Source organism: Sus scrofa, chromosome 6 (genome assembly GCF_000003025.6).
Source record: "Sus scrofa isolate TJ Tabasco breed Duroc chromosome 6, Sscrofa11.1, whole genome shotgun sequence".
Lineage (NCBI taxonomy): Eukaryota > Metazoa > Chordata > Mammalia > Artiodactyla > Suidae > Sus > Sus scrofa.
In genome coordinates this window covers 135,412,280-135,427,691 of record NC_010448.4, presented here as the reverse complement: position 1 = coordinate 135,427,691, position 15,412 = coordinate 135,412,280, and the positions used below count along the sequence as shown (strand labels likewise).

Sequence of the window (15,412 nt, the reverse complement as noted above, 5' to 3'; positions counted from 1 at the left end):
AGACCTGAGGAGTAAAAATGACAAGTAGTTTTATCCCTTATTTTATAGAAAAATAAAATGAGACCCCAAAAATGTTTAATCCTTTTCCAGTAAGATAGGAAGTTAATAGTGGAACCGGCCCCTAATTAAATATCTGGTACCGTAGTAGTAACTATTTCAATGTAATATAATTTTGTTCTAATAAGTGCCAATTTGTTTTGTTCTCATTTTCCAGAACCAAGTTCTTTTCTTTCTCAAAGACATCTTTGATTTTGAGAAGGTGCGCTATTCCAGTATAGAGACTTTGGCCGAAGACCTCATGCAGTTACTCATTCGCCGCACTGAGCTTTTAATGGCCTATCTTGGAGCCGATGCCCTGAGGCATACGAGTAGCTGTATAAGTAGTCATGGTCCTGTTATGCCCAGCAGCCTTTTGGAAGCCAAAGTACAATAAGGACCTTAAAAACCAGACAATTTGTGTGTGCTATGAAATACCTTGAAAGGTAACTATTGATTTCGTACCATGTATTACACAGAACTGGTGGCTATGGACTCAGGGAGGAAAAAAAAAAAGAGTCTAGTAAAGAAGGAGTGATTGTACTGTACTTGCACAACAGTTCTGTCATTGGATCCCTGTGTAGTGTGTCCAAAGCGTCTCCGTACAATCCTTAGGTAATAATCATTGTAAAATGTTGTGTATTTTACAGAACTATTGCGTGAATTGAAACCAGTACTTTGGAGTTAATTGATTTGTCATTTGGAAGCTATATGAAATGTCCAGTTTCATGCTCACAAGCTTTGTTTTTATGCTTTGCACCTCGAAGATACATACTTTAGCCAAGACTTTTATGGCCCACATATGCAAGAATATATTACTCCTAGTGTCAACAAACTTTGCCTGAAAATGTGTTTTTAATTGTAACGTTATTCACTGTTTAATCAGGTTTAGACAGTAGTGGTGTTTAATATGTACTGCTTACATTATTGCTTGTGCATTTGCTTAAGTATTTGAATCAAAGAAATTGTAGTGGCCTAGTATCATTATAAAACATTTAAATGAATTGCCACCGAGAAGATGAAAAGTTATAAGTTTATATTAGATTTATTACAGTTTCCAAAATATATTACTGTTGATCCTGTATGTTACAATAGATAAAATGAAGAAATTTCTGTTATCTTGGTATAGGTTAGAGCATTTTCCTTGAATAAATATTGATGGAAAATATAACATTTATTAACTGATAGATTAAAATTTTTCCCGTGTATTTTGACACTGTCTCCCCAAATCTGAAGGTACTAATGTTGATATAGTACAATAATTTCTTTCTTCTCCTTCTACAAAACTGGCTTTTAGTTATTTCTGCAGAGGAACTTAACACACTGAGAATTTGTCATACCCATATTTTTAAAGTATTCATACTTTGACTCGTAGAGTAAGTTTTAAAGAAGGGTTTTTCCCCCCTGAATATAGAGTAAAATATTTTTAATGGTATGGAGTATATTTCCTGTCCTTTATGGTGGATATATGAACAAATGGGTTATTCATATGAGTAAGATTTTTCAAAGTATATTAGATACTTCGAGATTTGTATTAATTTTGTGTCTAAATCGTATACCACTTATTTAGAGTGGCTGACTCAGTATATCAATGGATTGGATTTGTTGATTTTGCTCCTAAAGTGAGCTTTATCATTTTAGGAGTGTTACCCAGAAGGATATAAGATATATTTTTTGAAAAATGCATTTTTAGATTAAAGTGCCTAGTTTCTGGTTAATGAATGGAAAATGAAAAGTGAAGAAAGAGGCATAATCTTTTAAGGTTTTAAGTTTATGTGTGTGCCACATTTATGTAATATTAGTTACAAAATAGGAGATTCAGAATCTTTATGTTTGCATGTGCTGTGTTCCATAATGTGTAGGTTATAGCATTAAACAATATGAAATATTACTCTAATATTTTTTGAGTATGTAGCTCCTTGACTTTTTTTACATATATTCTTAATTTAACATTTGGCTGTTCATAATTCTTAGTAATGACGGAAGAGTATTTTTTAAAGTATCAAAACTTAAAATTCCATTATGTTAATATTTTCGTTTTTAATTTATATCCTGTGTTTTAGCTTCTTGTTGAGATACCATTGGCCTTGAATGATTCACACACATGCACACATGTGTGCACACACCCAGTCCCATTACTGTGTAAGCAAGGAAGTTATTGCTTATGTTAATTTTCTTGTTTAGGGGGGCTAAATGTTTTAAGCTGCGGTTTTATAAACAAAGCTATAAGTAAACTTAAATCCCTTTTTTATTTGAGGAAGCTATTGTTTGAAATGTATTTTGAGGAATTGCACTATTTAATAATGCTGCTACTACATGAAATAACCCCAGGGAATTTATTTGATCACTTAAGATGAATGGCTTTCCAGAAGGTTTTTTTACAATTTTTTTCTTCTTTTTCACACTTCACCTTAATAAAAGAGAAATTTCCCTTATTTAAATGGTTGGTTTGTCAGTGCCTGAGTTTGATTAGTTTCTGGTCAGTTCAGAAGCTACTACCTTAGTGAGACGCTTTCTTTGTGGCTTTGGACGAAAGAGATAAGAATGACTAAATAGGAGTTCCCGTTGTGGCTCAGTGGTTAATGAATCTGACTAGGAACCATGAGGTTGTAGGTTCAATCCCTGCCCTTGCTCAGTGGGTTAAGGATCCGGCATTGCCGTGAGCTGTGGTGTAGGTTGCAGACGCGGCTCCGATCCTGCGTTGCTATGGCTCTGGCATAGGCCAGCAGCTACAGCTGTGATTCAACCCCTAGCCTGGGAATCTCCATATGCTGTGAGAGCAGCCCAAGAAATGGCAAAAGACAAAAAAAAAAAAAAAAAAAAAAAAAAAAGAATGACTGCATAAACTTGCAGGGTAATAGGTATAGGAAAAAAGCTTTCTACTGTAAGGGAAGAAACTTGACTTTTCTAAAGAAACATCTCTTAAAAATGTTTCTGACTGCTAAAGTACTTCAAATGTATGTACCAATTTCAGTTTGCCTTGAAATTGGGTTGAACAGCTGAAACCATGTTTTAAAAAATTAAAAAGCTAATAAACTAGTAAGCTAGTCTAGAGCCTTTTAGGATAAAACCCTGTTTAACACTTACTCATGGTAGTATTACCAAAAATTGCCTTTGCCACATGAGTCCTGCCATCTGTTTCCCTATCTAAATTATAAGAAGGCCTTGAATTAGTCATGAGAAAATGGATTTTTTCCCTCCTCTGTTCTGGAAGAAAAAAGATAAGTGTTCAGTTGATTTATATTTGATAATTTTTTTTTTCTATTTTGGTTTCTTCACATCTTTGTTCAACCAAAAGTCTAGTTATTTCTTCTTGAAGGCTTACGATATGTTTAATTAAATGTCAAATGAGATTCTTTTTAAAAGAGGAGTCAAGTTTTCCAAACTGTTGCAGTCAGCTCCAGAGAACTTTTCCTCTCTCATAAAGAAGTTTGTTTATTTTTTGTTTGTTTGTTTTTGGCACTTTTGGAAGTTCCTGGGCCAGGGATCAAATCCATGCCATAGCAGTGATAACATCAGATGACTAATCCACTGAGCTACCAGGGAACTCCAAAGTACTTTTTATTTGCATCCATTTATTATGGTTCCATTAATTTATTGAATTACCTGACTTTATAAAAATATTTTCAAATTTTTTCTTGCCTTAAGATATAACGTTTTCTACTTAAATGATTACCTAAGGAGTGATTCTTTACATTACAAGAGATTTCTTTAGTTTATCATTCCTTTAAACCTATGAGAGAAGAATGCCAAAGTAACATTTAATATACTTCTCTGCGACTTTTCATAATCAGAAATTTTAAATTATATTCACAACATAATTTGCTTTTATTTTAATGTGAACACGTATTAGGAAATTATTTAGAATTTACCTTTCAAAGTGATTATAAGAATTAGGCTGAGTTAAAATCTCTTTTTGTTTGGATTAATCAAATTTAGAAATATCTCTATATGTGAGACTAGGAATTTATGTAATCTGTGAGTAACGGAAATAAGGGTATCCTTTCTTTGTTTCTAATGATTGTTATTGTTTTGCTTAGGTTTGAGAACAACTATGTATTAGCTTTACTTGGCTGATGTCGGTAAATGTGTCTATTTCCTAAATGTAAGGACTGCACTTAATAATTTATGTAAACGTGAAACACTACAGTAGCAGAAAAAAATAACATCGGCACTTTAGCCAAAATATGCACTGTAACATGGATGTATTTCTACTACTGCCAAATAAAAAAGCAATGGTACTTCTTGCTGATGTATTGAATATACAATGTTTATATATGTTCGCAAGGTCACACTTGTCTCCTCAGACCTTACCCTGTGGGAGCCTTCGGTTTCCATAAGACCCCATATACAGGCATGGAGAACACAGACAGCTGCAGAAGTATTGAAATCAAGTGTAAAAGTATGTTTTCTTTATATACTAAGAGAGAAAACAGTTTTTTGATACGAACAAACTGGAAGTACTTGCATTTTGTTTAACCTTTTTTTTTAAGGGCCGCACCTGTGGCACATGGAAGTTCCCAGGCTAGGGGTCAAATCAGAGCTGTAGCTGCAGGCCTACGTCAAGCCACAGCAACGTCAGATCCAAGCCGCATCTTCCACCTATGCCTTAGCTTTTTTGGCAATGCCGGATCCTTAACCCACTGAGCGAGGACAGAGATTGAAAGCATCCTCATGGATACCAGTTGAATTTGTAACCCCCTGAGCCCTAGCAGGAACTCCTTTAATTAATAATTTAAAGTGTTTCAGTTAAAACTGCCATCAAACACAATGTAAGTTTATCATAGTGATGTACATGCATGCATCCCTATTCAGACATGGCCCTTGTCCACCACTTCTTGGTAAGGGTTCAGATACAAATAGTTGAGGAGAAGGGTTCTGTTTGTTTGTTTTTGTCTTTTTCTAGGGCCGCACCTGAGGCATATGGAGGTTTAATCGGAGCTATAGCTGCCGGCCTATGCCAGAACCACAGCAGCACCAGATCCGAGCCAAATCTGTGACCTACGCCACAGCTCTTGGCAACGCCGGATCCTTAACCCACTGAGCGAGGTCAGGGATCGAACCCGCAACCTCATGGTTCCTAGTCTGATTTGTTACCCACTGGGCCACTATGGGAACTCCAGGAGAAAGGTTTTAACTAGATATAAAAATGCTATTCTTTATGTGGAACTTTTCATGAAAAGGTTTATTTTAGAATAATTCAACATGTACTGTATAGATAGATATATTTTTAAACTATTAAACATAAACTTAAGTATGTTACCTAAGCAAAGTGAGTTAAATCTTTTCCTAGCAAGGACAGAGGGATGGAGATGGAATGGGAAACTAGATCTACATCTCAGGGTCATCTTCTGTTTTCTTTGCCATCTGCCATCCTCTTTGTCTCATGCTATCCTCCTTTATTTTTTTTGGCTGCGGCTGCAGCATGTGAAGTTTGTTTCCTAGGTCAGGGATCAAACCCACACTGCAGCAGCTACATGAGCCACAGCACTGACAGTGCCAGATCCGCAATCTGCTGAGCCACCAGGGAACGCCTCATGCCATCATCCTCTTTGACCCTGCTATGTGAACTTAATATTTTGCACTTCCGACATATCTCTCTGAATGTTTATGTTTGTTTAAAATACCTCTCTACAGGAGTTCCCATCGTGGCTCAGCGGGTTAAGAACCTGACATAGTGTCTGTGAAGATGTGGGTTCGACCCCTGGCCTCGCACAAGCTGCAGTGTAGGTCTCAAATGTGGGCTGTATCCAGCATTGCTGTGGCTGTGGTGTAGGCTCCAATTCAACCCCTGGCCTGGGCTGCAGGTGCATCCCTAAAAAAGAAAAAAAAAATACCTTTCTACAATCATCTATTGTTACACTATTTGTAGGTCTTTTATGGAAATCTTTATAAACACACTTGGTTTATCCAGTGTTTTTCTTACCGTCCTTGTGCTGCTTTTGATTATTTTTTATGTAGTGTTTCTTCCTACACCCTGAATCCTGTACATCCTGTATTCTGTACCCTGCCACTTCTCCTTTAATCTCTTTCTTGCCTTATGCTACTGACGTCTTTGATCAGGCTACATGGCTCTTTTGTCTGATGGGCTTCTTTTTTTATTTTATTTTTTTGCTACCTTTGAACAGTGAAAACCCTTAAGTAACCTTTATCATTTGGGCAGAAAAGGACTGAATTCCAGTACTGGAAAAAAAGCAAATCTTCCTTTTCTGATTCTTTTTATTCTTTACTTAAAAGCCACAGCAAGGCAACTGGTACATCAATACCACCTCAGCGTTTTGCTTTTTAGTGTTTCTTATGTGTGTCACAAAAATGTTTCACAAAGTATACTTATATATAGGAAATTACAGAACTTTTATAATTTGCTGTTTGAAATAATACCATAATGCTTAAATATAGAGAACTTCGACATTTGAAAGCGCTTGAAATATATGACTTCTAGAACTTTGCTAATTCTTTTATTTAATAACAGTCTGTGAGAGAATAGACCCAGGGACTTGTAAAAAGGGCTGAATGCTTAATGTGGTAGCAGATGGATTAAAAAAAAGAAAAAGAAAAATAGGTTAACGCAGGTGTATTTGTTATCTATTGCTGCATAACAAATTACCCCTAAATTTAGCATCCCTAAACAATGACCAATACCTCATAATAGTTTCTGAGGTTTGGGAGTTTAGGAATAGCTGGTTCCAATGGTCCTGGCTTTAGGGTCTCTCCAGAGACTGCAGTCAACTGAAGATTTGGCCAGGACTGGAAGATTTGCCTCCAGGATATGCTCACTCACATGGCTCTTCACTCAAGGAGCCTTAGGTCCTTGCCACATGGGCCTCTTAACAGAGTTGCCTGAGTATCTTTAAAACATGGCAGCTGGCTTCCCCCAGCGTAGAGTACTCCAAGAGGTATCAAGGCAAAAGACACAGTGTCTTTTATAACCTAGACTTGAAAGGGACTTACCATCACTTGTGCTGTATTCTGCTAGTCACACAGGCCAACCCAGGCCCATGTGGGAAGAGATTACATAAGAACAGTAACTCTAGAAAGCGATCACTTGGGGTTGTGTTGGTGGTTGGCTATCACAGCAGGGAATCATAATAAATTGTATATGGATAATGTAGACATTTTATTTATTTATTTATTTATTTTTTTGGCGGCACCTGTGGTGTATGGAAGTTCCCGGACTAAGAGTTGAATTAGAGCTACAGCTCCCAGCCTATGCCACAGCCACAGCAACGCAGGATCCGAGCTGCATCTGTGACCCACACCACAGTTTGCCACAACGCCAGATCCTTAACCCACTGAGTGAAGCCAGGGATGGAATCTTCACAGAGAAACTCTGCCTCAAGCATTAATTGTTCTAAAAGATTAAACTATAAAGACTTTCCTCAGAGTTCTCAGAAGAGTCTAAACTCTTGATAGGCTTCTTTTTTTTCTTTTTTGTGTGGTTTTTTGGTCTTTTTAGGGCTGCATATTGGAAGTTCCCGGGCCAGGGGTTGAATTTGAGCTGTAGCCACTGGTCTACAACCACAGCCACAGCAACACGGGGTCCAAGCCACATCTTTGACCTATACCACAACTCACGGCAAAGCAGGATCTTTAACCCACTGAGCAAGGCCAGGGATCGAACCCGCATCCTCATGGAAACTAGTCAGGTTCGTTACAGCTGAGCCACAACAGGAACTCCTCAACTTAGCTTTTGTAAAAACCATACCTCTTTATTTTGCTTTTATATTTTTTCCTTTTTGTAATGTTTATGTAATTTCAATAACATGCCACTGATATAATCAGGCTTAAGAACAAATCCAACTGATCCATGAAAATATACAGGGAATGGTTATACAAATTGGCGAATCTTAGATTTCTAAAAGTCTTCTCAAACTTAGCATGTCCAAAACAGCTCCTGACCACACCTGCCTAAACCTCCTCCCAGTCATTCACATGCCAGCAAATGACAATTCCATTTTTCCACTTCCTCAGGCCAAAAACTTTTTTCCCTCACAGCTCACAGTCTGTTACCAAAATCCTACCAGTTCTACTTTTTTAAAAAGTACCAAGAAAAAAAAATATGCCAAGCATTTCTTACTACCTTCAGAGATAGCACCTTGGTCCACACTCCCATTACCTGTCATCCTGATTATTTTGGAAGCCTCCTAAGTGGCCTTCCTGCTTCATTTAGTATGTTTGCAGCACATTGGCCACAGTGAACATGTTAAAAATATGTCAGATTGGAGTTCCTGGTGTGGCGTAACAGGTTAATGATTCGGCTTGTCTCTGGCATAGAGGATTCATCCCTAGTCCAGTGCAGTGGGTTAAGGATCTGGTGTTGCTGCAGCTGTGATGTAGGTTGCACCTGTGGCTCAGATTCAGTCCTTGGCCCAGGAACTTCCATATGCCATGGGTGCAAAGAAAAAAAGGCAAATCAAGTCACTGCTTTGTTCAAAATCCACCAATAGCTACGCATCTTAGAGTAAAAGCCAAAGTCCTTTCAATGCAGAAAAGGTTTCTCACAGTCTGTCTCCTACCTCACTGCACAGTGTATTACTGCACTCTTTGCTTACTCAGCTTCACCCACACAAGCCGCCTTGCTGTCCCTAGAACATGTCAGATATGATCCTTCCTGCGGGCTTTGCATCTCCTGGACCACTCTTCTCCCCGGTATTTCCAGATATTTACATAGCTCTCTGCCTCAAGACTTTTGTTTTGGCCACCCTGTGGCATATGGAGTTCCCAGGCCACGGATCAGATCCAAGCCACAGTTGCGACCTAGCTGTGTGAGAACACTGGATCCTTTAACCCACTGTGTCAGGCCGGGGATCTAACCTGAGTCTTGTCACGGAGAGACACTGCTGATCCTGTTGGGCCACAGTGGGAACTCCAAGATTTATGAGGCTTCCTCTAAACCCCATTTGAAAGTGCAATACCTGGGAGTTCCCATTGTAGTGCGGCCCTTGGTACTTAAGAGACAGGTGTGGTTCCCAGTTGGGCAGCCAATAAGAATGATTTTACGGGCGTTCCCTTCATGGCGAACAAATCTGACTAGTATCCATGAGGATGCGGGTTCGATCCTTGGCTTCACTGAGTGGGTTGGGGATCCAGCTTTGCCGTGGACTGTGTGGTGCAGGTGGCAGTCGTGGCTCAAATCTCGAGTTGCTGTGGCTGTGGTGTAGACCAGCGATTTCCAATTCAGCCCCTAGCCTGGGAACTTCCATATGCCACAGGTGCGGCCCTAAAAGCAAAAAAACAAAAGTACACTCACTATCCACCCACTCCACATCCACCCAGTAGCATTCCCTTCTCCTCTGCTCCGGTTATCTATATTGCATATCACTTAGTACTACCTGGTGGATTATTTGCTTATTGTCTGCCCTCTTCCACTAGAACGTATGTCCCATCATGACAGGACTTTCTATTTGTTCTATGACTGCTGTATCCTCAGTTTGCAGAACTGAATATTTGTTGAAATGAATAAGCAAATGATGAATTAAGGGGAGAAGAGGCAGCATGCTGTGGGTAGCTATCAGAGTTTAAAGGAAGAATGGAGAGCTTTGTTGTATCTGGTGAATCCATTGAGTGGGTCAGTTAAGAGAGCCAGAAGAATTTATTTATTTATTTGGCCACACTTGGAGCATATGGAAGTTCTCGGGCCAGGGATTGAATCCCAGCCACAGTTGTGCAATGCTGGATCCTTTAACCCACTGTGTTGAGCTGGAGATCGGACCTGAACCTCTGCAGCGACCCCAGCTGCTGAGGTCAGATTCTTAACCCCCACTTTGACACAGTGGGAACTCCAGAATGAGAATTTAAACAGGGGGACTGATAGAGATTGGGGTGAAGGGAAGGCTTCTCTGAGAAGCAGACAGCAAAGCATATATATATTTTTTTGTCCTTTGTCTTTTTAGGGCCACACCCGTGGCATATGGAGGTTCCCAGGCTAGGGGTCGAATTGAAGCTGCAGCATTGGCCTACACCACAGCCACAACAATGCCAGATCCGAGTCGTATCTGCGACCTACATCACAGCTCACAGCAACGCTGGATCTTAACCTACTGAGGAGGCCAGGGATGCAACCTGCATCCTCATGGATGCTAGTTAGATTCATTTCCACTGAGCCACAACAGGAACTCCCAGCAAAAGCATATGTTGAAGTTAAATAGGTTGGAGAGTTGGGGGAAAAATATTTCATGAGAGGAACAGCTTGTGGCAAAGTTCCTGCAGCCAGAATGACCATACAAAATTCTATAAACTGGAGTTCCTGTTGTGGCTCAGTGGTTAACGGAATCCGACTAGGAACTATGAAGTTGTGGGTTCGATCCCTGGCCTTGCTCAGTGGGTTAAGGATCTGGTGTTGCCCTGAGCTGTGGTGTAGGTTGCAGACGCGGCTTGGATCCTGCTGTGCTGTGCCTGTGGCGTAGGTTGGCAGCTACAGCTCTGATTAGACCCCTAGCCTGGGAACCTCCATGTGCCACGAGTGCGGCCCTAGAAAAGGCAAAAAGACCAAAAAAAAAAAAAATTCTATAAACGGAAGAAGGTCAAGGTGATGGTGTTGAAGGGCTCAAGGGAGCAAACGTGATCATCCAGGCCACTCTAATCTGTGTTAAAATTTAAAGAGCTCTTTTAATGACCAATCTAAAACTTTTCTCTAATTGAAGAATGAACAGCTTCTACTTCTTAAAAGAATATCCACCCTGACTAATAGTGTATGGGGATGGGGTAGAGAAGGAAAGTTACATTTAAGACCAGAAGGCCTTTTCAACACGCCTAAAATATAAGCTGATCACCACTGCCTGCCGGGACTGGAAGTTGGACTTCGCTGTCCTGCTTTATCTGTGTGGATGCTAGTTCAATTTTGCTCATTCGTGTATGAAATTTTTTTTTTTCTTTTTTTCTTTTTAGGTCTGCACCTGTGGCATAGGAAAGTTTCCAGGCTAGAGGTCGAATCGAGCTGCAGCTCCAGCCTATGCCACAGCCACAGCAATGGGGATCTGAGCTGTGTCTTTGACACACCACAGCTCACCGCAACGCAGATTGTTAACCCACTAATAGAGGCAGGGATCGAACCCACATCCTTGTGGATCCTAGTCTAGTCATTAACTGCTGAGCCACGAGGAGAACTCCCATTCATTAAATTTATATTCATTTTTACATGCAGGGAGAACTGCAGATTTGCCACCAGGAAATTTTCCTCTGGATGAGTATTTCAGGTTTTTGTAGGTTTCGAAGGGTTTAATTACAGGCTGGTGATCCAGGTGCTGCGGTGCTAAATTTGCAAGATGCCCTTAATTTAGATTAGAAAGACCAGAGATGATTTACCTTCAATTAAGGAAATTGGAAGATTATATAATATTTATTTTTATGTCCCCCCATGCTTTTCCTCTTTTTTTCTACTTTTCTCTATCAACCATTTTCTTTGGAGCTAAAGACAAGAACCAAGAAAGGGACCAGAGTTCCCATGGTGCCAGTGGTAATGAACCCGACTAGTATCCATGACAACCCAGGTTCCATCCCTGGCCTGGATCAGTGGAATTAAGAATCCTGTTTTGCCCTGAGCTGTAGTGGTAGGTCACAGAAGGCTCAGATCTGGCGGTTGCTGTGGTGTAGGCCACAGCTGCAGCTCCATTAGACCCTAGTCTGGGAACTTCCATATGCCGCAGGTGTGGACTTTAAAAGACCAAGAAAAAATAAAAAATAAACTGAGGGTTGTGACTCTTTACTGAGTGTTGAAATCAATTTGCCAAAGGAAAAAAAAAAAAAGGAAAGAAAAGGAGACCAACAGACAGATGAAGTGGTCCCCAGTCTGCTGCCCTCTGCTCTCAACAATAAAATTGGTGGAAGTGTCAACGCTTTGGGTGAAGATAAGGTAGTGAGTGGTTTGCTTCTTAGAAACCAGAACTGGAAGAGCAGCAGAAGTGGGCCCCAGCGCAAACCAGCTGTGGGTTGGGGGGAGGCAGCTGCAGCCAGTTTTGTGAATCCCATTTCAGCAGCTCTCGGTTCCCACCGGGGAGGCAGCCTCTTTTCCCTGGACCGGGGAGGTGGAGGCCGATCCGAGGGGGAGGGGGACCACCCCCGGAGCCCGGCAACCCGCAAGTCCAGGCGGAAAGTTGGCAGCCGCCGCTCCCCCTCGCCCGCCTCCCTCCTCGCCCTCCACCCCCCTCCGGGCGATACGGCGGAGGCGGGGGGTTGGGGGAACTGGCCTCGTGTTTTGGAACAGCTGCAGCCGGCGCTGGGCCCCGCCTGGAATGCGGGAACAGGCTGCGCACCAGGACTTTTATGGAAACTTGCTGCCGGAGACAGCGGCGGCGGCCCAGAGGGCTCGCAGCGGCTGGAGCGTCGGCGGCAGCGTCCGGGAGCGCCCGGACCCCTACCCACCCCCCGGCGCCTGACGCGCACAGCTTCCCCGAGCGCATCCCGGACCTTGGCGGTGTTCTCGGCTTGAGGCGGGTGAGACGAGTCGGGGGGCCGTGGGGCGGGGGCGGCCGAGACCGAGTCGTGGCTCCCCCGGGTGGCGGGCGGGGGGCTGCGGGGACACTCGCCCCGGCTGTGGCGGCTCCATCCAGCTGTGGCGAGGCGCTGGTCCCCGGCCGGCGATTCCGGTCCAGGAGCCGCGTCCCGGGGGCCGGCAGGAGGGCGGACCGAGGTCGGCCTGGCTGTCGCTCCGCGTCACCGGCCTCGGGCTCCTGCCGCGATTTCCTTGCTCGGCTCCGCGGCTTCAGTTGGCTCGCGCCCCGGCGAGGGTCGGGAGCTTTCTCAGTCCTCGGGGATTGAGCCCTCCTGGCGGAGGGGTGCCGGTCCCCTCCTTTCCCTGGGGTCCGGCAGGGAAAGTGCCGTTTCGTCCACAACGGTCCTCGCCCGCGTGTGGGTGGTCATCCGGGTCTCTCGCCCGCCCCCTCCTTCCAAACAAGTGTTTGGCGATTCTGTCTGAGGTCGGATGTTGGGTGTAGTGCAACTGGAGCTGGAGCTTGGAGTGGATCGTGTAGTCACCTCTGGAGACCTCCCTGTCTAGATGCTGTTTGAAAACGCCGAGCCATTCCAACTGTGTTTGTAAACTATGAAATGCTCTACAGATGCTAAAACTTTATTAATGGCGTTTGGAAAGAAAAATAATCAAGTGGAGAGGTTAGTTGATTGTGGCAGTGGCTTCAAGATCTTCCTATCATTTATTTAAGGTCCATAAAGTGAACAAAGGGAGTTGGAAAAGGGGTATGGGGGGAGGAGAGAGGGACAGGAGGGGAAGGATAGAAGGAACAAGATAAAAATAGCACAAGGATGTGTCCTAACAAAATGTCTGTCCTTGGGAAAGAGGCAGGTAGAGAAAGGAAATAAGCCATAAGAAAGAAATTTGTTCCATGAGCAAAGCAGCGAGAGCATCATTCATCAGCTAAATTTTGTTAATGAATTCATGTGTGGGCCTATTGGCCTCGGAGTCACAGCATAACTATGTGCTGGATACTATGATTAAATAAACTTAAGTATTTATACCATCTTAGTCACCCATGTTGCGTGAACCACATTATTTTCCCCCTAATCCTTTTACAGGTTAAATTGCTGCCATAAGAAAACTCAGAATACCTCTAAGTCTCATAAATTCTTTTGAGTTTTGAGGTGCAGTAGGGTGGAAAAATACATAATAAACTGAGGGACAAGGTTTTTTTTTTGAGGAGGTGTATATTGAGGATAAATGAACTTTGATTATTTAATGTAATTAAGCTGCTTTCTCATAGCTATTAGCCCCCCATTTTTGAAGATAATTTCCATTTTGACCGGAATAACTTCAGGAAAAATGTGGGCAATTTTGTATTTTATCTGCAATGACCCCCTTAAAGAGCCCTCAGCAAAAACCACAACAAAATTCTTTCAAATCCAGTTTCCCTTGATACAGTATTGATTGATGTAACTCAGTTTTTCATAGAAGAGTCCCATTTTAACATCCATTTTAAGCTGAAATGTAGTGAAGTGAGCGATTTTTCCTCTTCACCTTAAAATGGAATCTTTGCTATTTTTGAAAATTTGATGTGTAAGACTGATCATTGTCAAAATGTATGTCATCTTGAGATGACTATATTTGGCATCAACGAAAGGAATGCATTATCTAGGTTTTTGAACAGTATTTTTCCCCTGAGATTACTTTTGAAGTATTTAGGTTAGGGTTTCATTTGTGAACAGAATGAAAATTGCATATGTATATTGGGAAGAGATTTGGAGGTTGAGATTGCTTAGAAAGAAGCCAAGTGGCCTGAAATGAGATACTGCTTCATTTAGGGGAAAACAGCAAACAAACAAAAAACAACAATGATCTTTGAAATACCCTAAAGGCAACTAAAAGTATTATTTAAATAAAAATACATGCCTAGGAGTTCCCATTGTGGCTCAGTGATTAACAAACCCAACTAGCATCCATGAGGATGCAGATTCCATCCCTGGCCTTGCTTAGTGGGTTAAGGATCCGGCGTTGCCATGATCACAGACACGGATTGGATCTCGCGTTGCTGTGGCTCTGGTGTAGGCCAGCGGCTACAGCTCTGATTGGACCCCTAGCCTGGGAACCTCCATATGCCGCAGGTGCGGCCCTAAAAAGACACACACACAAAAAAGCCTAAAAGAAAGAAAGCAACGTAGTAGGTGTAGAAAAGTATGTAACAGATGGGCAGATATCTAAAAGTCTTTTTTTTTGCCATTTCTTGAGCCGTTCCCTCGGCATATGGAGGTTCCCAGGCTAGGGGTCGAATCAGAGCTGTAGCCACTCACCTACACACCACAGCCACAGCAACGCGGGATCCGAGCTGCATCTGCAACCTACACAGTGCACAGCAACGCCAGACCCTTAACCCATTGAGCAAGGCCAGGGATCGAACCCACAACCTCATGGTTCCTAGTCAGATTCGTTAACCACTGTGCGACGACGGGAACTCCCACACACACAAAAATCTTAGTAGTTGACCTCATAATTGAGACAGAAAAAAAATGACCTACAACATTCTTAACAGTTTCACATTTCTATTCTTATTGAATCAATCTGTGGGCTACATCACCTGTGTAGTTTCTTTCATGTTCTGTTTCCTCTAGTTTTGTAATTGCAAACTTACATATTATTTACATGCACTTAGAATTGTTATATTTTCTCTTTCTATTTAAATACTCAGAGCATAGTTTGGCTTGACTTATGGTGGTATATTTTCTACACTCTAGGATAGGTGGATTTTCCCCCCAAAATCCAACTTATTTAACTTTCAGTTGAACTTATTTTTTTTATTATAAAGTTAATACAACCATGGTTATATTCATGGTTAACAATTATGGAGAACAGCAACAACAAATTGTGGAGAACTGAAAAGGGGGCTGTCACCATCTGGCACATAAACTGTTAGTATTTGGGGCGTTCTCTTGT

At 41.9% G+C, this 15,412-nt stretch overlaps 2 protein-coding genes across 5 annotated transcripts in view; both read left to right on the top strand.

Annotated features, from left to right (window-relative positions):
• Nucleotides 1-4,283, top strand: part of MIGA1 (mitoguardin 1) — an 89,159-nt gene extending 84,876 nt beyond the window's left edge. For 3 of the 4 annotated variants that reach the window (XM_003356422.4, XM_021096448.1, XM_021096449.1), the window contains one exon: nucleotides 215-4,281. In XM_003356422.4, the coding sequence (XP_003356470.3) occupies nucleotides 215-433 (219 nt within the window). In that variant the 3' untranslated portion in view covers nucleotides 434-4,281. Of the gene's footprint in view, nucleotides 1-214 lie in introns of all 4 variants that reach the window. The other variant, XM_021096450.1, reaches the window with a different exon arrangement.
• The window catches only part of LOC110261401 (mitoguardin 1-like), a 23,514-nt gene continuing 21,210 nt past the window's right edge, over nucleotides 13,109-15,412 (top strand). The window contains exon 1 of the mRNA XM_021097616.1: nucleotides 13,109-13,143. Within this exon, the coding sequence (XP_020953275.1) occupies nucleotides 13,109-13,143 (35 nt within the window). The remainder of the gene's footprint in view (nucleotides 13,144-15,412) is intronic.